Consider the following 22,706-nt stretch of genomic DNA (forward strand, 5'->3'; position numbering starts at 1 on the left):
ATCAGAATGTTGAGTGATTTGGGACATAGAAATTTTGAAATAGAGCGAATTTTACGTAATCTGTAAAAGGTAGTTTTCATGATGTTACTAATATGGTCGTGAAAAGTAAGTTTATTATCGAAAATTACCCCTAAAATTTTAATATTTTGGACTAATTGTAGCGGAACGTTTTGAATAGCGACAGGAGTAACAAGAGGGAAACTATCCTTCCATGGAAAAAGCATGATATTAGTTTTTTTTTTATATTAAGTGCCAATCTGTTTTCATCCAGCCCATGATAAATTTGGTCAAGTTTCCTATTAATATCCGAAATTTCAAGTACATCATTGTTATTTAGAGGATGCAGTAGCTGAATGTCATCAGCATAGGCAAAAACATGAAAGCCTACAGATTGGCATAATGTCAACAGAGGTGCCAGAAAAATATTGAAAAGTAAAGGAGAAAGAATAGATCCTTAGGGAACCCCATGTGCAATGTGTGATGGTTTAGAGGAAGATTCATTGAAAAAAACTGTGGATGTGCGATTACTGAAATAGGATGTAAACCACGCAAGAACTTCATCTGTAACCCCAATAGATTGGAGTCTATTGAGAAGAAGTTGATGATCAATCGTGTCAAATGCTGCTGAAAGATCAATAGAAATTAACAGCACCGATTGATGATGATCTAAGAAATATTGAATGGAAGTTGTCATGCCAATCAGGGAGTGTTCTGTGCTATGGTGCTGTCTAAAACCAGTTTGATTCGGATGTAACACATTAGTTTTTTCTACAAACTCTGAAATTTGGTTGAAAACAATTTTCTCTGTTAATTTTGCTAAAAAGGGGATGTTAGATATAGGTCTATAATTGGATAGGTCATCATGACCGATATTTTTATCTTTAATAATGGGACGGATGTATGACTTTTTCCAATCCAGAGGTACAATGGGTTACTGGGCATGATGGACCATTGGTCTGACCCAGTTAGGCTATTCTTATGTTATGTTCTCATCTGTAGGGGCCTTTGTTTTCACTTCTTATTTTAATGTATTTTTTTTCTGGGAACTTATCAGTGTTTTTTTATAATGGGAACAAAAATGGAAGAGAATTAATGTGTGTGGGATGAGGGGGTAACTAATTTCTTCAGCTAAATAATTCAATCCACCTCAAACAGACATAGGAGAACTTGTGCACCATTCACACACCCTCCAACCAAAAACGTCAAAAGATAAAAACTGTTCGACAACCTCCTAGCCATTCAAGCTGCAACACTCGACCCCCAACTCTACAACCTATTGACCTTGACCACAGACTATAAAACCTTCAAAAAAGAAATAAAAACCCTTCTATTCAAAAAACACATAAAACCAAACTAACACAATCAGAACTATCCCAAGCATCACCTGCAACTACTCCATATGTACTTCTGATGTCTTGACAATTCAGACATAATTTATGTTATGGTATGTTTGGAATAATGGTTACATATATGAGGTTCAATAAAAGAAAATTTTCACTGCCTGTTTCTATTATGACCATTTATTCAGTTTCATGGTTATTACAAAAAATTTTTTTTACATGGGGGGGGGTGTCAAAAAATTATGGGCCCTGGGTGCCACATACCCTAGGTATGCCACTGGCAACATACCATATTTTTCAGATACTAGGTATTACATTTTTGTACCAATGTTTAGACAAGCTGTTACAGGGTACGTGAATACCTTTCCACTCCGCTGTACAGACACTTGACAAGAAATCATCCTAATCAAAAAACAAACAGGTCACCCATGAGCATCTGATCTCTCTCTCTTCATGTATATGCACATCATGATTTGTTCTTGTTCAAGAGAGGAACTCTTGAAAGCAAGGTCTTACCTGGCATTGGGGGAGATAGAGACTAAGGGCTTGAAGGATCCCTGCAAATAAATATCTGCAAGAGAAGGGAAAGCGGTTCAGAGCTGGTCAGTACAGAGAAAGGGGGTGGGGTGGGGTGGGGGGGATGGGATGGGATGGGGGGGGGGGGGACATCCACTTCTGCTTTTTTGCAGAGTTATTTGTGCTTAAAGAATCAGGCCAGAAAAGTGGCGCTGGAAACCTTAGGACTGGATGGCGTCTACACATCTATGAAGAGCAACCAAGACCTCCCCCCTCCCTCTTAACTTTTTGGATTCTTTTGTGTCGTGTGCATGGTTGCTCTCTTTCCTAGCTGCTTCTGGAGGTCTATTCCCATATTTGATACTTTGCAGGTGTTTATAACCTTGATCTGCAAAGCCAGAGATGGCGCTAGACATAATGTCCAAAGAAACCTAATCATGAGAGCAGGGCAACTTCATAAGCAAAGAGAGAGGGCCCAGACAAAGTCTTACAGCTCCATTACTGAAGGAGAGAGTGTCTCTCGGTTTATTGGGGGTATTTGGCAGGAAGGGAACACTATGTACACCCCACATTCCCAAACATCATTTCTCACCTCTCCACGTTTCAATTTTGTGTTCCTCAATTTCATAGATTTGTACCTTTCAAGATAAAAGAAAAAATAAATTCAAAACAACGTATCTTTGTATACAAAATGTCACAGAAACTGGAGAAGGAATGAAAGCATGGAATAGAGAGAACTATAGGCCAGATTCACTCGTTCCCCAACCCCGACCCAATTCACTGACCTTCTGCCCGATCAATCTCCCACCCAATCCAATCCGCCCATGCAAATGAGGAGAAATGACATGCATAAGTAGGAAGCCATCGATTCACTAAGCAGAAGAAGAATCACTGATTGGGTTTGACGATCCGAAAAGAAGCGACTGCTGAGGACCAGTTGCTACTGTCCTTGCCGCCCTGAAATCCCAGTATCGAGGTTACAAAACAACTATCAAAATAAAATTGTACATTACTCCCTTTTTACATATATTCTTCAAAAAGTGCAGTGCGAGCCCGCGGGTTTACAGCGTGTTCTGTTCCACAATCTGGCTGCATAAAAAACGTGTTCTGGCTTCCGTGTCAGCAGCCATTAACAATCAGGTATGTGCTGTAGCCTTTGGTAGCGTAGGGCCGGTAAGTGAACTGTAGCCCCCTCCTCCTTCATTTTGAGCTCGCTTGTGCAAAGAGCAGGCGCAAGCACAAATGGCATTTACAACCCACAAGGATAATCTGCGCATGTGTCTCGATCGCTTGTGGGCATGCGTCCAATCAGATCATTTGCATGCTGAATCTGTAGTGAATTGGTCGCTCAGCAGTACTCGGCCACGAATCGCCCAACAATGATTCAGATGGGTGAGTTTAATAATAATAATAATATTAATCATCTTTATTTTTTCTGTACCACCATAGTCAAGCGACTTCTAGGCGGTTCACATTGAAAGAAGGCTGAGCAGTCAGCGAATAACAGGAAGCATAAAATAGAAAAGTTACATACTAATTGGAGTTCCATGGGTAAAGAATACATGAAAATTGGAGTTACCTGAGAGATTAAATTAGTGTTTATAGCGGGGAATATCATAGTGAGAGAGGGTCGTCTGTTTAGTCAATGAATTTGTCAAATAGGGCGGTTTTAATTGATTTTTGGAATGCGTTGTAGGTCACTTTGGGTTCATTTATGCAGTTTCTCAGCCAGACTTTAGTGAATCTGGGCCTTAGTTATTTCAGATCAGGTGTGAATGGAAGAGAGATGCAAATGCTGAGTCCTGCTGGCTCAATGCATGTCCAATATCTTAGGGAGGTTCCTACATGAACCTTTCCAGGAATCTCTTCCTTGGAGTAAGTGAAAATCAGACCCAGAACCTGTAGACCACTGAACCGTTCCCTAGAGGCAGACTAAATCTATACCAAGTGCACATCATCCCACAGACCTGAATCCCTCCAACACAGACATTCAAACGCATGTCGTCCTGCAAGCCTGAATCCCTCCAACACAGCTCGCAAATGCCAACTTCTCCTTCAAGTAACATGGACAATGGATACACCTAAATTTTAAAAGTCTTTAAAAACCATCAATTGTACACAGGCATTTGAAGCAGGGGCACAGATGAGTTACTGTTTGATTGAAACTTGTAGTTAATTTTATTTTGATTATTGTATTTAAAAATTTTTTTTAAATTATGTAAATTAGCTAGCTAGTTTTTAAACTATAAGCCATCTAGAAAGCCATGACCCTTGGCTCGAGATAGAAAATTTTAATAAACTTGGAAACTTGAATGATTGGGTTACCCGTCCGTAGTAGTCTGATAATAAAAGGAATTATTTATTGTGGTTTGGTATATTTTTATGCTGAAATGGTGGTGTATAGAGGTGGCTTTAGTATCTGTCCATGTATGGTGGCTGCCTGGAATGCGCTCCCGAGGGAGGTGGTGGAGAGGAAAATGGTGACAGAGTTAAAAAAAAGCGTGGGATAAACACAGATGATGTCCATTTATGGCCGTTTGGCTGAGGATGGGCTGGGGAGGGCTTCGATGGCTGGGATGGTTTAGATAGGCTGGAGTGAGCTTTGATGGAGACTTCAGTAGATGGAACCTAAGCATAGTACCGGGCAGAGCTTTAGGTTCTGGCCCAGCAATAGCTAAGAAGAAGGAAAATTTAAATTGTCAGTAATTTAAAGAGTGGGTAGGGTTGGGCATTCAGGTCTTTATCTGCTGTCATCTACTATCTTACTATATACATGCTGTTATCTGCTTTATGGCAGCCATTTTGGATTAGGGCTTTCATGGAGCAGGAGCGTAGCAAGATTGCTCCTGCCCCATTTCTCCACTAGACCACCAGGGCTTTAAGGTAAGCTGTGGAGGGGTCCGGGAGGCAGCAGGGGGCAGGACATGAGGTTTGGGGAGCTCCCGCAAATATTTTCTGATATAAAGGAACCAAATAAATAAAATTGGTGAAGGGAAAGATCTGTGTGGTACATCAGCAATTAATTCTCTTAGGTATGAAAAACTCTCTCCCATTCTAACGTCCTGACTGCAGTCACATGACACCATGTGAGGGAGCAGGAGCTGAACCAACCCCATCGCCTATGGCTCCCCTCCTCTAAAACAAAAAGAAAGAACTCGTTGGGAAGAAAATCCCAAAACATCTGTGCATCAGTTTTAAAAAGCTGCATAGAGAGGAAGAGAGCATGCTGGTTACCCTAAATCTCTATATATGTAGCAGTATTTTCTTGAAAGCATCCACAATCGCTTCACCATCCCCTTGGACTCCCTTTGACATCAGCCATAAGCACAACACTGTGTTTTCAAAACTTTCCTGTTTATTGACGATCTTCCATTTCTTTTCCATTTTTATTATTTTAGTAATGGAACCTGCTTAGATCCTTTGGTGGGAAAAGCGGTATAGCAAGTTTGATAAATAATAATAAATGCCCCCCAGCCCACCAAAAAGGGCAGCCCCAACCCTTCCCCAAAGATCTTTCTGATGTGTAGTAGAGAGCAGGAGTGATGTCCAGTCAATGCACACCCGCCAAAAGCACATCCACCCCCCCAGCACACAATGCTCATGCACAATCACCACAAAAAGAACAGATTCAGAAGTACAAACTATACACATAGCACAGGGACACACCCCAGCAACACTTACCTCCTCGCTCCATTTACACAAGGATACGTCTCCCTCAGTGATGGAGAGACCCTGAGTTTTAGATTCGATTCTGGACAACTGACTTTATGTTCCAACACTGAATATGGTCTCATTAGGACTTGTAACGTTGCAGATCAGATGTGTGACCCCCCCCCCCCCCAAAAAAAAAAAAAAGCCTCTGCTACAGAGCGGAGGATATGGGATGAGTTGTGTGAGATTGTGGATAGTAAACAGCAGTGAGTGGTGTTGGAGCCCCTTTGCCTGTGTGGTAGGGGGTGAATTCTAGGCTTTTGCTTAACTTGTTCTCCCGTACAGAGGGAGACTCCTGAAGTGTTAATTACTGATGGGGGGGGGGGGGGTGAAAGTCTAAAAATACATTTGCAATAGAGCAGAGACCAGAGAGGAGAAAGAGGTTCTCAGGAAAATGGGAGAAAAAGACTTTGGCTTTCGGAAGTGATTACCAGGAGAGGTCAGAGTGTGAAAGTATGAATGGACTGTATCATCCGTCTATTTTGAAGCAGACGACATTTGGATATCCAAAGAAGCTATCAATCAAGTTATCCATCGCATTCAAGTAATTGGTGAAAGACGAAGGGCTAGATTCACTACGCAAACCGATCGTTTGCGAGCCCTTTGCGACCCCATTTCCCTCCTGCAGTATTCACTAACCTGTTTTGCGATCCGCGCATGCAAATGAGGGGAACTGCATGCAAAGTAGGCAGGGACGCGAGTCACTAAACACATTTGACGATTTGACTGTGCTGGCCGATCAACCCAAAAAGCGACTGCTGAGGACCAGTCCTTGAAGCCCTTTCCGACTGCCTTCTGCCGCCCTGATCTGCCTGCCTGCCCTGACTCTCCCACCCTTCCCCACAGTGTAAGCCCTTGGTTTGAACCCGCAGGCTTTAAAGTGGGTTAAAACCACGGGCTGTAAAAAAGGTTAAAAAAAAAGTGCCGGGCCGGAGGTCCAGCGCATGCACAGGGATCGCTATAAAGCAATCCATGCCGGCAGATGGGGGGGCATTCCTCCGATCACCCCCATCTGCATATTGGAGTTTGCTGAATTCATCCGACCTGCCCGGATCGGGCAGGTTAGTGAATCTGGCCCTAAGTGAGTATGATGACACTCAGGATTGTGATTCTTCAGCCCCGGCCTACGCCCAGCTCAAAGACTTTACGACTGTTCCGGATAAATTCTGGTTGCAGGTTACCATCCCGAAGAGCTGACTAGAGGCCATGAACTGGCCATGAGGAGGGACCAGGATTACATATGCATAAATGGTCATCTGCATAAATCTGAATCATATATTTGGAAACAGTGCGTGAAGCCAGTTGTTCCTGCTGGTCTGTCTTGCTCACCTTTACTCCCTGCAATGTCTAAAGTTATTATCTGTCTTTAATTAGGGACTCCAGGTTGCCTGGTGGTGCCAGTGAAGAAGGAGAATCTTTCTGCTGTCGGCTGTCGGAGCTGGAAATTCTAGGACTGCAGCAACCATTTGCGTCATCATGTCACAGGAAAGCCAGACTTTCTATCACCTTTTTCTTCTGGGTTATTGTGAGTAAATCACCACTTCTGCTATTGTTAGTAAAAATTGTTAATGAGTTGTGTGGCTTCCATTTCCGTTGGAGCCTTTAAACCAGGAATGAAACGTACAACGCGACCCTTTTCCCTAACACAGAATTTGCTTCCTGTTTGGTAAATAATTATAGGTAGCAATGGATACAGGGAAGATCGGGGGCAGCAGGCAAAAAAAAGAGGAGCTGGTCTGCACCCTACTCACTGGCTCCCACAAACACAGGACAGACAGATGTGACAGCACAGAGCGTCGGGACGTCACGCAGAGCCGCAGTCCTCACCAGGGGGCATTTGTAGTAGCGATGCAGGATGTTAATGAAGTCTGTGATGGTCAGCATCCCTGCGGGAAGAGAGCAGACCCCTGTCTTACTCAGCTGAAAGCATCCACTCTGATCCTGATCGTAGTGCTCCACAAACACTTACCCACGAAGCACTGCTGCTTGCTGTCCCAGAGAGGGGCAGCTCTCACTCCATTGGCCACCAGTGCAAAGAAAGCCTTCTTGATCTGTATAGAAGGCAGACAGCACAAGTGAATGCAGGGGACTGCAGAGACATAGAGAGAGAGAGAAATGAGGTAGAGAATGATACAGGGACATATTTTCCCCCCATCTCCACAGGAACTCATTTTCCCCATCCCGGTGAGTTCTTTTCCAGTCCCTGCCCCATCCTGCATTCTCCGTCCTCATCTGCACAAGCCTCAAACACTTTAAAATCCTATTGTGATGTCATAATGCCTCATTCCACCAATACCTAAGCTCCGTCCTCATCTGCACAAGCCTCAAACACTTTAAAATCCTATTGTGATGTCATAATGCCTCATTCCACCAATACCTAAGCTCCGTCCTCATCTGCACAAGCCTCAAACACTTTAAAATCCTATTGTGATGTCATAATGCCTCATTCCACCAATACCTAAGCTCCGTCCTCATCTGCACAAGCCTCAAACACTTTAAAATCCTATTGTGATGTCATAATGCCTCATTCCACCAATACCTAAGCTCCGTCCTCACCTGCACAAGCCTCAAACTCTTTAAAATCCTAAGTAGCAACATTCTAGAGCTCAGATTGTGATGTCATAATGCCTCATTCCACCAATGCCTAAGCTCCGTCCTCATCTGCACAAGCCTCAAACACTCTAGAATCCTAAGTAGCAACATTCTAGAGCTGAGATTGTGATGTCATAATGCCTCATTCCACCAATACCTAAGCTCCGTCCTCACCTGCACAAGCCTCAAACTCTTTAAAATCCTAAGTGTTCGAGGCTTGTATGGTTAAGGCAGAGCTTCCAGGAATAGGGCAAGGACAGTGACAAAACTCATGGGGACGGGGAATTGAGTTCCTGCAGGGACAGGGACTAATTTGTCTCCGTGTCATTCTCTAAAATGAGTGCATAGATTTAGAGATTTCCAGTTTATGGCTACACCTCTTCTCCTTCACATACACAATGAAGTAAATCTCATAACAATTTCCATCAGATTCATTGTCAGGTTCAATGAAAGTTGTCACTCCCTGATAGTCTCCTTTAATACAAGATAACAAAACTGCTTACCTGTAACAGGTGTTCTCTATAGACAACAGGGCTAATCAGGCACATGCAGGAAACATCTTTAAATGTGGAATTTGGCTGTGAAATGTCCCTGTTCAGTCCAGTGAGCTAGACACAGATAAGACAATACAGAGCATCCCTCCCCCACTACTACAACTATGAATTATTTCTATAGCGCTACCAGATGCACGCAGCGATGTAGAGTCACAAAGACAGTCCCTGCTCCAAAGAGCTTACAATCTAAACAGCCAAGACAGACAAACAGGGTGTCATGGATACAGTTAAGGGGAATGGTTAATCAGCTGGCTGGGTTGGAGGGCAGAGGGGAGTACAGGACAATCAAGCCATTGTGACATCACTGATGAGGTTGGCTCTTATTGGTGGAATGAGGCATTATGACATCACAAGCTCAGCTCTTCACCCTACTACTACTACTATGAATTATTTGTATAGTGCTACCAGACACACGCAGCACTGTACAGAGTCACAAAGAAGACAGTCCCTGCTCCAAAGAGCTTACAATCTAAACAGCCAAGACAGACAAACAGGGTGTCATGGATATAGTTAAGGGAAACAGTTAATCAGTTGGCTGCTAACAGAGGGGCCAATGCAGGGAGCTAGCATGGAAAGAAGTGCATAGAAGGTAGATGGAAGGACACATTGAAGGGTTTCCAATTGCTTTTTCTGTGTTCTCTTTATAATACATTCAAGGACTCAGAGAAGTAACTGGGGAGGGGACCTCAAAGCCTGCCTGCAGGTTACCCTTCCTTCAGCTTGGGCCTCGTGGCATAAGGTACCTCGTTTGCCACCCCTAACACCAGCCATCTGGAGAACAGAGACAGCGGCCTCTTATAAAATCTATATTAAAAAATATAGGAAGTGGAATGGGTGAGAGGAGTGAGACTATAATTTATGCATTCACAAAGTCAACATGTCTAAATTTAGCTAGAAAATAGAGCAGCATTTGGTTAGAGCAAGGGAAGCTGAGGGTTCAAATCCCGATACTGCTCCTTAACACTTAACCCTCCATTTCAAACGTAGTGGCCCTTTTGCTAGAGCTTAGCATGTGCTAATGGATATTAATGTGGCCCATAGATATAAAAGCGGACATGCAGCACAGAACTTGTGCTATGCTTTAACCAAAGGGCAACTAATATCACATGCCACAAAGAGGTCCACGAATCGCCCATAGAATGCGAGCTCAAAGCCACTTCGGTGCACCCACGTTTGACAGGGTGAATGCAGGCACCCAACTAATTCTTCTTTGTGTGTCATTTGGTGACACGCCCAGGCCGTGTCCACATGTAATCAATCCCCCCACCCAAATAGTTGTACAGCAGAATAGCGCATGTAACTGCCAATCCGCGCATAAACATTCTGATTTCGTATAGTGGCGGTGAGCGGATATTCAATGCTGGGCCATGTCTGGACTTCGGAACTAAACAAACCGCATAATGATAGGACTGTGTGTTTTCGGAGGCCCCATCTGGCTGCTTAAATGCTGAATATTGGCATTTTACTGGCCATGTGCCAACTCCACCCTGAAAATGCCTCCACAATGGCCAGCTTTCCCTTATTTAGGCATTTATATATCACCTATCAAGACTAACTAGGCAGTCTCCAATCATTTTCCTGTCTGTCCCGGTGGGCTCACAATCTATCTAATATACCTGGGATTAAGTGACTTGCCCAGAGTCACAAGGAGCAGTGCGGGATTTGAACCAACAACCTCAAGGTGCTGAGGCTTTAGCTCTATCCGCTGTGCCACTCCTTCCTTACACACCAACTAGTAATTTTCAGCAGCAGCAACATAATGCCATAGTAGATGACGACAGATAAAAGACCTGTGTGGTCCATCCAGTCTGCCCAACAGTCACATTCATTTCTGAGGCAATCCAGTAATTATTATTTTTACTTGCTAAGTTCCACTTAAGATGTTTCTCCCATCTCCCCTGACATAGGCAAGGCCTGTGGTAAAAATGTGCCTTCTTGCTGCTGATCCATATTGCCACCCAGGGGACACAGAAGTCCTCCCGGCATCGGCCCCACTGCCCCACCGCCGGGAGTTGGCGTCCAAGCTAACTCCAGTCTATCCCAAGTCATCTGGACCGTAGGAGAAGTGATCTGTACAATTCTGTGTCCATTCAGGGGTCCTTTGAGTCTATCCCAAGCACGTCTGAACTACCCTCTCTAGGAAAAAGGTATTGCTTGACATTCTTCCTGAATCCTGCCACCCCACATAACTCACACGGAATTAGGCCCAAGAAGGTTGAGCTAAATTTAAAGAAATACAAAATCAGGATTAATTTACCGAACTAGCTTTCTCCTGTTCTCCTTGAACAATAAAATTGTAGTTGTCATGTTAATCCCTGTGACATGTAGGAATAAGGATCAAGAAACAATATATAGGGTTGACATTTTATTTAACTCACTCAATAGATTCGTCACGAGCTTAAAGTTTAATAAATAAAAACAAAGAAATGGAGAACAAGGTAATACCTTTTTATTGGACTAACATCCTGTGCTGACTTGAGGAAAGTGGATTTAGCCTGAAAATATCTATTTTTGTGAAACAGATCTCATCTCCTTCCTCCAAGCTTTTGAGAGTTATCGTCACCTTCACGAGTCCAGTGAGACATGCAGTGATGGTTACCCGGGTCTGGGGATGCCTGCAGATGCCACCACAGCTTAATCTAAGATGGGCAGCGGGGGCTGACAAACTGATGAGACGCATGAAAGGGCCAATGACACCCCCACACCCCCGGCAGTCCTCAGAGTGGCAAATGCAAGTTTGGGGAAGAGGAGAGAGGAGTGCGGTTGTATTTGGGGGGTCTCAAGGGCCATTAGACTGGACAGGTCTGAGGCCTGTGCCCACCCAGGCCCACCTGTAGCTACGCCACTGGTCGGTTCTACCTACCCAGATGCAGCAAGACCCAAACAACTGCAACAATCATGATGCCAGCCATGGAAGCCTAAGAGAACGTCTCACCTTATGTTCTTTGTTTTCATGCATTCCTAAAATTCTCTTTAAGGTCACTCTTTGTGAGCTTGTTAAAGGAAGAAAAGGAACCCCAAACCCTACTCCAAACTTTTTCGTTTTACACATGAAGGAAGGGACAGGACATAAACGCAGGGCTCAGCTGGCCTCCCTCCAACTTACCTCTAAAGTGGTGTCGAAGATGACCAGTTTGGAACTGGTGGGGACAGCATCATAGCAGCAGTGTTTCATCATGAAATCCATGTAAACCTTGGCATCCAGGAGGAGATCTGAAGAAAAGCAAGAAACATGGAACCTTTTCAGATGTGAATCTCCTGCCCAGCCCCTACTGTTTCCATAAATAATGTCATCATTTAAAAAGCGTGTTAAGTTCAGTTGATGCATTTGTTTGTACATTGTAGTTCAGTGATCCATCAAATTTTTAATAAAGATTTAGGTTCCTGCTCTTTATTTCGTTTTGTTTAAAGAGTGTGAAATATATGCGAAAATAGGGAAATGGGAGGCAGGCGGGGGGGACTTTTTCACATCATTGTAGTGTGTACTATTTTCCAGGCTAGCACACAAAACCATTTGAAAGCGGGCAAGATGGTGTCTGCCCCAGGTCAGTGTCAACACCGGAAATTCAATGCCAGCGCCATATCCAGCCATCAGCATTGAATTTTCTTGCCTTTTTTTTTGACTGGTTGACACAGCTAGCTAAGCCCATATTCATCGGTTGGCTGGCTAAATCCTAGTGGCCAAAGATTGCTCTGGCTGTATGGCAAGTCAATGAATATTGGCAGTGATCGGCTCTGTCACACAACAAAGCCAGTCATTGGGCAATCTGCCAAATGGATCTCCCGGCTAGTTGAGGCCCTATTGTTCATTTATTATTCAAGTAGTCAAAATATTTAAACATAATGATGTGCTGGGAATTCCCAGAAGCAACGAAGCTGGATTTAGTAAGCTAGAGGCCAGTCAGATTTTCAGGACGACTGGAATGAATATGCATGAGACAGATCTGCACGCAGTGCTGCATGCAAATGTCTCTCATGCATATTCATTGAGGAGATCCTGAAAATCTAATTGACTGGGGGTTCTCCAGTTTGAGTCGCTGAACTGAGACTTTTCTTCCAACCGGTATCTATGAGAGAAAGTTTAGGAAATCAGGCGCAGTGTCAGCTGTTTTGGTAAATCTTACCAAGTTGCAGAAATTTGTGGGTCCTGCACTGAGAACGACAAGGCATGGATACCAGGAATTCTACCCACCTGTTCTCTCTATCAGGGGAAGACCACTGGGAGGAGAATCCTAAAGAGAAGACACAAAATTCTTAAAGTTTGTATAGTAGGTAGAAGAAATAGCACTTCCTTGTCCTCTGAGTCCAGTGTCCCCTGGAACACTGTGCGAGGAATTCTATAAGTGGCATTCAAAGATCGGTGACAGAAAAAATTGGTACTATGCATGGTTCTACAAAGGAGACACACCTTTACAGCAGGGGTGTCAAATGTCGGTCCTTGAGGGCTGCAATCCAGTCGGGTTTTCAGAAGAAGCATTAGATCTATTAGCATACAATGCATGTTCATTGGGGAAATCCTGAAAACCCGACTGGATTGCAGCCCTTGCAGACCGACATTTGACACCCCTGCTTTACAGAATCACAAGTAGCGTCAAGACTTGTGTCTGATGAAACCTGGTGTAAATGTTGGCCTCCAAGTTAGATGCACAGAGGCCATATTCTGTAAGCCCGCTTATAACGTTTTGGAATGCCCCTGACCTGCCTGTGCTCTTCCCATGGCCAAACCCCCTTTTGAGTTACACACTATTAGAGATGGGATCAGGTCTTATAGAATAGTGCACAGCCAGATGTGCGCACAGATTTTAATGGGTGCTAATTACTGTCATTAATTGGCTCATTAGCCAAATCATGCTCTCCCTCTGGTCAACTAGTCAAAGAAATTGATCAGATTTATCTGACAAGACCTGCCTCTAGTGAATTTGTATCGCCCCAGGTCCTGTAATGCATTGAATTCCAGAAAGGTTGCTATTAAGAACATAAGAAATGCCTCCGCTGGGTCAGACCTGAGGTCCATCGTGCCCATCAGGTCCAGGACCTGTGCAGTAATCTTTTATCTATACCCCTCTATCCCCTTTTCCAGCAGGAAATTGTCCAATCCTTTCTTAAACCCCAGTACCGTTCGCTGCCTTATAACATCCTCTGGAAGCGCATTCCAGGTGTCCACCACACGTTGGGTAAAGAAGAACTTCCTAGCATTTGTTTTGAACCTATCCCATTTCAACTTTTCCGAATGGCCTCTTGTTCTCTTATTTTTCAAAAGTTTGAAGAATCTGTCCCTCTCTACTCTCTCTATGCCCTTCATGATCTTGTAAGTCTCTATCATATCCCCTCTGTTTGAAATGCGTTTTCAGTCATTTACTTAGCACAGAAGTCAGACTTAGCGGCCTGTAGCTCTCTTGCTTCCAGGCTTAAGCTGACATCCATTCCAAGGAGAATCTTGAGGCTCCCCATCTCTCTTTCCTGCTCCAGTGGGGTTACAGATCTTTCCATACTCAGGGCTGAGGACACAAATTTATCTATTGGGACCCAGTTTAGAAGGAACTTGTCCAAATTTGTCATGAATCCCTGGAGGGTATTTTCTCCTATGACAGCCTCTGGAAAAGCGTTCCAGCTTTCCCTACCTTGGAGAGGGTGAACAACCTGTCCTTATCTGCTAAGTCTATTCCCTTCAGTACCTTGAATGTTTCGATCATGTCCCCTCTCAGTCTCCTCTGTTTGAGGGAGAAGAGGCCGAGATTCTCTAATCTCTCACTGTACGGCAACTCCTCCAGCCTCTTAACCATTTTAGTCGCCCTTCTCTGGACCCTTTCGAGTAGTACCATGTCCTTCTTCATGTACGGTGCTGGAACCCCTCCCCCCCCCAAAAAAAAAAAGTAACAGAGTCTCCTCAGCAACTGCCATCTTGCCACCAAGGCCCAACATATTGAGTCTATCTTTAAAACAACATGGATATTGAACAGGTGAATAAAAGATTGAGTTATTAATAACATAAGAACGTAAGAATAGCTTTACTGGGTCAAACCCAGTAGCGCATTCTTAGTGGCCAATCCAGGTCATTACAGTACCTGGTAAAACCCCAAACAGTAGCAACATTCCATACAGAATCCCAAAGAGTAACAAGATTCTAGAATCCCAAAGAATAGCAACATTCCATACAGAATCCCAAAGAGTAACAAGATTCTAGAATCCCAAAGAATAGCAACATTCCATACAGAATCCCAAAGAGTAACAAGATTCTAGAATCCCAAAGAATAGCAACATTCTATACAGAATCCCAGAGAGTAACAAGATTCTAGAATCCCAAAGAATAGCAACATTCCATACAGAATCCCAAAGAGTAACAAGATTCTAGAATCCCAAAGAATAGCAACATTCCATACAGAATCCCAAAGAGTAACAAGATTCTAGAATCCCAAAGAATAGCAACATTCCATACAGAATCCCAAAGAGTAACAAGATTCTAAAATCCCAAAGAATAGCAACATTCCATACAGAATCCCAAAGAGTAAGAAGATTCTAGAATCCCAAAGAATAGCAACATTCCATACAGAATCCCAAAGAGTAACAAGATTCTAGAATCCCAAAGAATAGCAACATTCCATACAGAATCCCAAAGAGTAACAAGATTCTAGAATCCCAAAGAATAGCAACATTCTATACAGAATCCCAGAGAGTAACAAGATTCTAGAATCCCAAAGAATAGCAACATTCCATACAGAATCCCAAAGAGTAACAAGATTCTAGAATCCCAAAGAATAGCAACATTCCATACAGAATCCCAAAGAGTAACAAGATTCTAGAATCCCAAAGAATAGCAACATTCCATACAGAATCCCAAAGAGTAACAAGATTCTAAAATCCCAAAGAATAGCAACATTCCATACAGAATCCCAAAGAGTAAGAAGATTCTAGAATCCCAAAGAATAGCAACATTCCATACAGAATCCCAGAGAGTAACAAGATTCTAGAATCCCAAAGAATAGCAACATTCCATACAGAATCCCAAAGAGTAACAAGATTCTAGAATCCCAAAGAATAGCAACATTCCATACAGAATCCCAAAGAGTAACAAGATTCTAGAATCCCAAAGAATAGCAACATTCTATACAGAATCCCAGAGAGTAACAAGATTCTAGAATCCCAAAGAATAGCAACATTCCATACAGAATCCCAAAGAGTAACAAGATTCTAGAATCCCAAAGAATAGCAACATTCCATACAGAATTCCAAAGGGTAACAAGATTCTAGAATCCCAAAGAATAGCAACATTCCATACAGAATCCCAAAGAGTAACAAGATTCTAGAATCCCAAAGAATAGCAACATTCCATACAGAATCCCAGAGAGTAACAAGATTCTAGAATCCCAAAGAATAGCAACATTCCATACAGAATCCCAAAGAGTAACAAGATTCTAGAATCCCAAAGAGTAGCAACATTCCATGCTACCAATCCAGGGCATCCAGTGGCTTCCCCCATGTCTTTCTCAATAACATACTATGGACTTTTCCTCCAGGAACTTGTCCAAACCTTTCTTAAAACCAGCTACGCTAACCGCTCTTACCACAACCTCTGGAAAAACGCATTCCAGAGCTTAACTATTCTCTAAGTGAAAAAAAAAATTCTCCTATTGGTTTTAAAACTATTTCCCTGTAACTTCTTCGAGTGTCCTCTAGTCTTTGTAATTTTTGATAGAGTGAAAAATCGATCCACTTGTACCCATTCTACTCCACTCAGGATTTTGTCGACTTCAATCCTATCTCCCCTCATCCATCTCTTTTCCAAGCTGAAGAGCCCTAACCTCTTTAGTCTTTCATTTCCATAATTCCTTATTTGTCCTGTTTGTGTACAATGCTTCATGTGTCTAACAGCCCTATAGAAAAAGTGGTAAGATTTGCTATTCTGCAATTCTGTGTGTTACAACCAAAGCAGTTTACATTTTTATATATCTCTCGTCAGCCTAAAACCAAAGTTTTGTACCTGTGGTAAAGGAGGTTAAGTGACTTGCTCAGGGTCACAAGGAGCTGCTCTCCTCCACTCAGACATTCAAGAAATTATAGCTACCAGGTAACCATGTTTTCATGTCCTATAACTCATTCAAACATATTCAATAGTGAGGTAAAATGAATGTTAAGGGGAATACTTTTAGAAGCATTAAGTGCTGGCTGCACAAACCATATAACACAGATGCTGGAGTCCAAAATATTTGACCATGTTATAAGTAAAAACATAAGAATAGCCATAGTGGGTGAGCCCAATGGTCTCCTGACTTCACAGTGGCAAAAACCTATGTGATATGGGGTGTACTACACAGAGGGATATCTGCAGGGTCTAAATCAGGGATCTCAAAGTCCCTCTTTGAGGGCCGCAATCCAGTCGGGTTTTCAGGATTTCCCCAACGAATATGCATTGAAAGCAGTGCATGCACATAGATCTCATGAAATCCTGAAAACCCGACTGGATTGCGGCCCTCGAGGAGGGACTGTGAGACCCCTGGTCTAAATGATATATGGGGTAGCTCTCATCTATAAGTTACTACCCGAGCCCACAATCCCTCGTTTGTACGCCAAGAGCTCATACTGATGTCCATTTATTAAAAGAACTTTTGTAATTATTTTGTAGCTTTTCTCAGTCCAAACATTCTCCCCAAGGGACTAAGAGTGCTAGCCAATCTTGTCCATTTTTTGTCATATCTCAGAACGGCAGTGTACACTTCTTATACCGCCCAAGTTTCCCCATCGGCATTTCCACCTGCTCCAGGTCAGGCATAACTTTTGTCTGGGGTTGTACAAATATCACATCTGCATTACCTGGCCAGTGTTATGTGCAATCTTATATCCTGCCAAATTAATTAGAGTTTGAAGTGGGTTACACTTTGTATAGAGTTTCACATGCTACATAAAGTTATCAAATTATATAGACATCATAAATAGCAGCAAATCATCAACGTTGTCTTTGTTTTGGGTGACGTATTATTAGTTTGACCCCTGGTAAGGATGCAAAACAGTGTGTATAATGTGCTTGTGTGAATTTCCATGGGAAGTGCGTTCCACACTTTTGCTGAATGATTCGATGTGAGCTTTCTCATATTTTCTATCTTTCTGATAGGTCAAGTTGTTACTTGGGTCCACAGATCTACCTAATAGTTCAGTTAATCTGGAGAAGCTATTAGGGACATCACCATAAAACGTTATTTCGTGTGATGAGCTGTTGCAGAGGGGCATATCACGTTCTGGACTTTTTTATGCCCATTCTCGATTGATGCATTATGTGGGGTCCCTGTCCTTGGGCTCTTTATCTTTGGATTTTGGGATACGTTTTTGTGCTTTTTAGGAAGCGGATCCTGGGACCAAAATCTTGGTTTCCTATTTTCATGGGCAGCTTAGTGACCGCAGTCCCTCCCAGGATTTCTCTTCTATATTAGGGGCCTGGCAGCTTGATTTGCTTAGAGGGGACGTCTTGTTTCGAGCTCTCAAACAAATTCCTGTTCTTGTCCATAGTGATGAGTTTAGGGAATGCCATTATAGATCCCTTTTGAAATGAACTCTTATTTTCATGGCCTCTGGCTTTGTGAGGGCATTCAAGGGTTTTTTTTTTTTGGGGAGGGGGGCTTGGCTTCTTTCCAGCAGCAGCTGTTACATATCCCTGTTCCTATCTCTGCGCTTCACATGCTGTTGGTTCAGTTTTCTTTGCGTTCTATGTATACTTCGGTTGAAAAACTGTTTTTGAGTAAATGTTATATTTTTGGGAAAAATGTATTTTGAATTATTAGCTGACTGAAGAACCTCCCTCCTTTTGGTACTGGAGGAACAGGTTGCAAGAGCTGATGGGAAGGGAGGCCAAGATGGCAAACTCTTCTTGCAGAAATAGAGACTTTGTCACCATTTGGACTCCTTATTTGAACCGTTTGCCTCCAAGGAGTCGTAGTTGCATTGTAAATAGACTTCAACTGTTTACCAACCCACCGGTCTAACCTTGGTTCATTCTTCTTTTGTTGGCTATTTTGGGGTGGGGGGATGGGAGGAAAGGGATGGGGGGTAGGGCTTTCTGGTGGGGGGAATGGGGAATTCTGTTGGGGCCATAGAGGATATCAGAATACAGTCCTCTATGGTAGATAGCTCTGATTGTAAATTACTTGCTTGTATTATCGCCTTTGTTTTGTGGTTCTTTCTTGTTAATAAAAAAAGATTTAAACATAAATGCTACGTAGCATAGTTTGAATTCTATTCAGTTTTTTGTCGGTAACCAGTGTAGTTCTATAAGCAGTGGTGTGACATGGTCAAATCTTGTTTTGTTGAATATCAGTTTTGCTGCAGTATTTTGTATCAGTTGGAGTTTCACAGAGATACCTGAGTGTAGAGCATCGCAGTAGTCTAGTAGTGAGAATATCGTTGACTGTAGTGATGTTGGAAGACATAGGGTCTTACCCATCTTAGTTTTTGTAGTATAAGAAAAGATTTTCGGACTAAGTTGGGTATGTTGAACAAGTTTCCAAAATACAGGCACACAGGTTCCACTGTGACACCACATTTCATTACATGTAGTACCAAGTAATTTTATCTTCAGCCATGCTCAGGAGTGAAATATTTTCATACATGTCCATTTCCTCATGTACACAACCTTTAGAAAATTATCCTTTATTCAGAAAGGACTTATCCAAACATCAGTCACGTATCCATCCTCTCTCTATCCATACATTTTTAGCAGCAGAGAAAGGGCTGTGGCTCACTGGCTAAGCTGCTGCCTCTGCACCCAGAGGTTGTGAGATCAAACCCCAGTGCTGCTCCAAGCCACTTAATCCTCCAGTGCTTTAAAATGCCAAAGCTACAAAAAACAGCATACCAGGTCTCATTCCCTTTCCCTAAATGGTCCAATGCTGGGGTAGAACAAGGGCATTATAGACAGTGAGTAATGCTTAGCTAAGCAGTTTAAGTTAAAACTGATAAACTGCTTACTATGCATACAGTAGCAAACCATCACCACTAGAGGCAGTGGTGTGCAGTCAGGGGATTCACCCTACCCCCCAAAGACCCTGAGGGCACTGCTCTGAATTTGACTGGTTAAGCAGGCAACAGGCAGATGCTACTCAGCCAATCAAATTCAGATCAGTACTGTCTGTGCCTTCAGCGGGATTTAGAGAATCCCTAGCACAAGAATCCTGCTTTTTTATGTTTATTTTTTGTTTGATGCAGTTTGACTGGTTGAAGCAGGCTGCCTAATCAAGCAAAATAATAATATAACAGGGCTGTAGAGCTAAGCCCTCACCGCACGCTACTGACTAGATGATAGCATTTGTATTCAGCACTGCTGCCTGTCTAATGATGCGGAATATGTGTGTATTTTTTAAACCCCACGCCCGCTATTTTAAACACTTGCTGTGGTGTTTAAAAATTGATCCATAAAAGTAAGCTCAGAAGCAAAGGCTTTGACCCGGAGGAGGACACAATAGTCTGCTTTTTCATAACTAGCATGTTGTGGATCAAGACTTCTCAGACCTATTATGTCCTGTGAGGGCTGGTGTGCCACAGAACACTTTTGGGAACCACTGGGAAATGGCACTGCGTACGCAGGGTGTCCCATAGGACAAGGCAAGCACAACACATTTCTCCACTTTTTCAGGGCACACTCTCAGTTTGAGTCAGAGACTGGCTTGACTCAAATTACTGCAACTTGCTTCCCTCAGGTCTCTCTCCACGGCTCACATTACTCCATCCATTTCCAAAGGCAAGTCGAACTCCTCTTACTGACCCACTCTGCAGCCCCTCAATAGACAACTCTTCATCTCACGTTCAAATGCTCATGACACACCTCTATTCAAACAGTAACCTATCAAATTTACTATTAAGCACTCAAAGCTTTCAGACAGGATTCTCTGGATTACGTGTCATTGCTCACTATACCTTATTCTCCTGCTCAAATTCTTAGGTCTACATGTGGAGGGATCAATCAAAAAATTCAAGGGCCTATTGAAACTTGGCCTTCCCTCTTTTCTATCTGCAAAATGGAGTTCCTTTCCAATAGTTCTCCATGTCAGTTCTGTAGTGGTATAGTAAGTGAATAAATGAAATTAAATCCCCCCTGGCCATACCCTTCTCCTCCACTGCCAACTACAGACTCCGTCCCTTCTATCTTGCTGTGCCATATGCATGGAACAGACTGACTGAGCCATTACGTCAGGCTCCATCTCTACTTCTATTAAAATCCAAGCTAGAAGCCCACTTTTTCGAGGCAGTTTTAACCCCTAACTTACACTCATCGTAAAATGACCTATGTCCATCCTATCATTCTCTCTCCCAGAAACTCCCCAACCACTATTTATTTAATTTGATTTATATTCCATCCTCCCCAAGCAGCCCAGAACGAGTTACATAACAGCAAAGAAGACACATAACAATTAACAACAGTGGGGAGAGTGTGGGACAGTGGTTAAAGCTACAGCCTCAATACCCTGAGGTTGTAGGTTCAAACCCCGTGCTACTCTTTGTGACCCTGGGCAAGTCACTTAATGCCCCCATTGCCCCAGGTACATTATGTGATTGTGAGCCCGCCAGGACAGGGAAAAATGCTTAAGTACCTGAATAAATTAATGTAAACCGTTCTGAGCTCCCCTGGGAGAAAATTGAATTAATAAATACATACTGTGGTAGACTATTCCAAACTTCGGGGTCTGTAGATCCATACAACTTTTTCCGGTGAAGGGGAAGATCAGCTTAAAACTGTGGAAGGAATTTGTAACAGTGCCACAAGAGACTAGTCCATTTGAATACTCTCCATGTAATTTTATGAAACATATAGGTGATTTAATTCCTTCAGCAGTGGACTAACCCTCTCGAACTGGCCTATTTGGAAACTTAGTCTGGCTGCTGTATTTTGAAATATTTTCAATCTTTTCCCATTATGCCGCATTGTAAGCTCTTCTGAGCAGGGATTGTCTTTTACATGTGAAATGTACACTATGTATGCCTTTCAGCGTGACAGAAATGATAATTGGTAGGAGGATGTGTTTGTGCTGCACAAAATGGGACCAGCTCCCTGTGCCAGGCATGCTCATGTGGTAACGAGAGGTATATGAAGGAAAAGAGCTGCTGCCAGTGCTGAGCAGAGCAGACTGCGTTCACTCAAACACTTAGGGTGTGTGGCATAGTATATTGTGCAGTTTCTAATGTATAGTGTACTGGTGCAACAGTATATTCTCAGTAATTAAGATGTGGGGTAGAAAGTGCAGACTGGCAACTTATAGGAAAATGTGCTGGTTCCCTTTTCTGTGGACTCCTCCAGCCCTTTCTAGATAGTGCCTGGAAAGTATTCCCTTCGGGCATAGCTGGTGCTTGAGGAATAACTGGGAATTTGTTCGAAGCGAAGGAATCGTGAGGCATGGATTCTCCAGTGCTGGGGAGCTTTGCAGTCACTGGAAGCAGATAGCATGAGCTGGTGTGTCTGAGTGAGGGTGACAGCGAGAGCCAGAAATAGACAGCACAGAGGAGGCAGCTGTCTGGGGGTAGGAAGGAGACACAAAGGGAAGACTCACTGGGATCTCTAATTGTCCCTCTTACCTGCTGGGAAGGCTCTGCTGTTGGATCCATGCTGGCTGCCCTCACTCCCTCTGGCTCATGTCAGCTTGCTTCTCCAGGCTCGGTGGATAGAATGCAAATGCCTGGATTTCTGTCAGCACATTCCAAGCACGTTTCTGCCTGGCTTGGCACAAGGACCCAGAAGTCAGACTCAATGACCCACTGCTAGACTGGATGGACTAGTTTTCTTTGTTTTGAAGCATTTACCTGATTAAATAAACAGCAGAAGTCCCTAAATGACATTTTTTTTAAGGCCTGAGCATTGTTTTAAAAGTCTCATCTACACATGGTGTCCAAAAAAGAGAAAACAGTCTCAGTGCACTCGTACAGAGAGAAAGCAAGGGTGCATTTCACTACATTCACTTTTTCTGTTACAATGCTTATGTTATTTGAGTTGGGGGGGGGAAACGACTGCAATTGAATC

General features: G+C 43.1%; 1 protein-coding gene across 3 annotated transcripts in view; it reads right to left on the reverse strand.

The window, feature by feature from the left end:
- PRKAG3 (protein kinase AMP-activated non-catalytic subunit gamma 3) overlaps nucleotides 1-22,438 on the reverse strand; it is a 56,155-nt gene extending 33,717 nt beyond the window's left edge. For 2 of the 3 annotated variants that reach the window (XR_004539603.1, XM_033946243.1), the window contains exons 1-7: nucleotides 22,265-22,438; nucleotides 12,906-12,945; nucleotides 11,820-11,926; nucleotides 7,537-7,618; nucleotides 7,395-7,453; nucleotides 2,449-2,494; nucleotides 1,857-1,911 (exon numbers count right to left, since the gene is read on the reverse strand). Coding sequence is in view for 2 of the 3 variants with exons in the window: in XM_033946243.1 (XP_033802134.1) it covers nucleotides 1,857-1,911; nucleotides 2,449-2,494; nucleotides 7,395-7,453; nucleotides 7,537-7,618; nucleotides 11,820-11,926; nucleotides 12,906-12,945; nucleotides 22,265-22,294 (419 nt within the window). In the remaining variant the exon portion in view is untranslated. The remainder of the gene's footprint in view (nucleotides 1-1,856; nucleotides 1,912-2,448; nucleotides 2,495-7,394; nucleotides 7,454-7,536; nucleotides 7,619-11,819; nucleotides 11,927-12,905; nucleotides 12,946-22,264) is intronic. The other variant, XM_033946244.1, reaches the window with a different exon arrangement.
- Between the last annotated feature and the right edge of the window lie 268 nt (nucleotides 22,439-22,706).

Source organism: Geotrypetes seraphini, chromosome 5 (genome assembly GCF_902459505.1).
Source record: "Geotrypetes seraphini chromosome 5, aGeoSer1.1, whole genome shotgun sequence".
In the NCBI taxonomy this organism is placed as follows: Eukaryota; Metazoa; Chordata; class Amphibia; order Gymnophiona; family Dermophiidae; genus Geotrypetes; species Geotrypetes seraphini.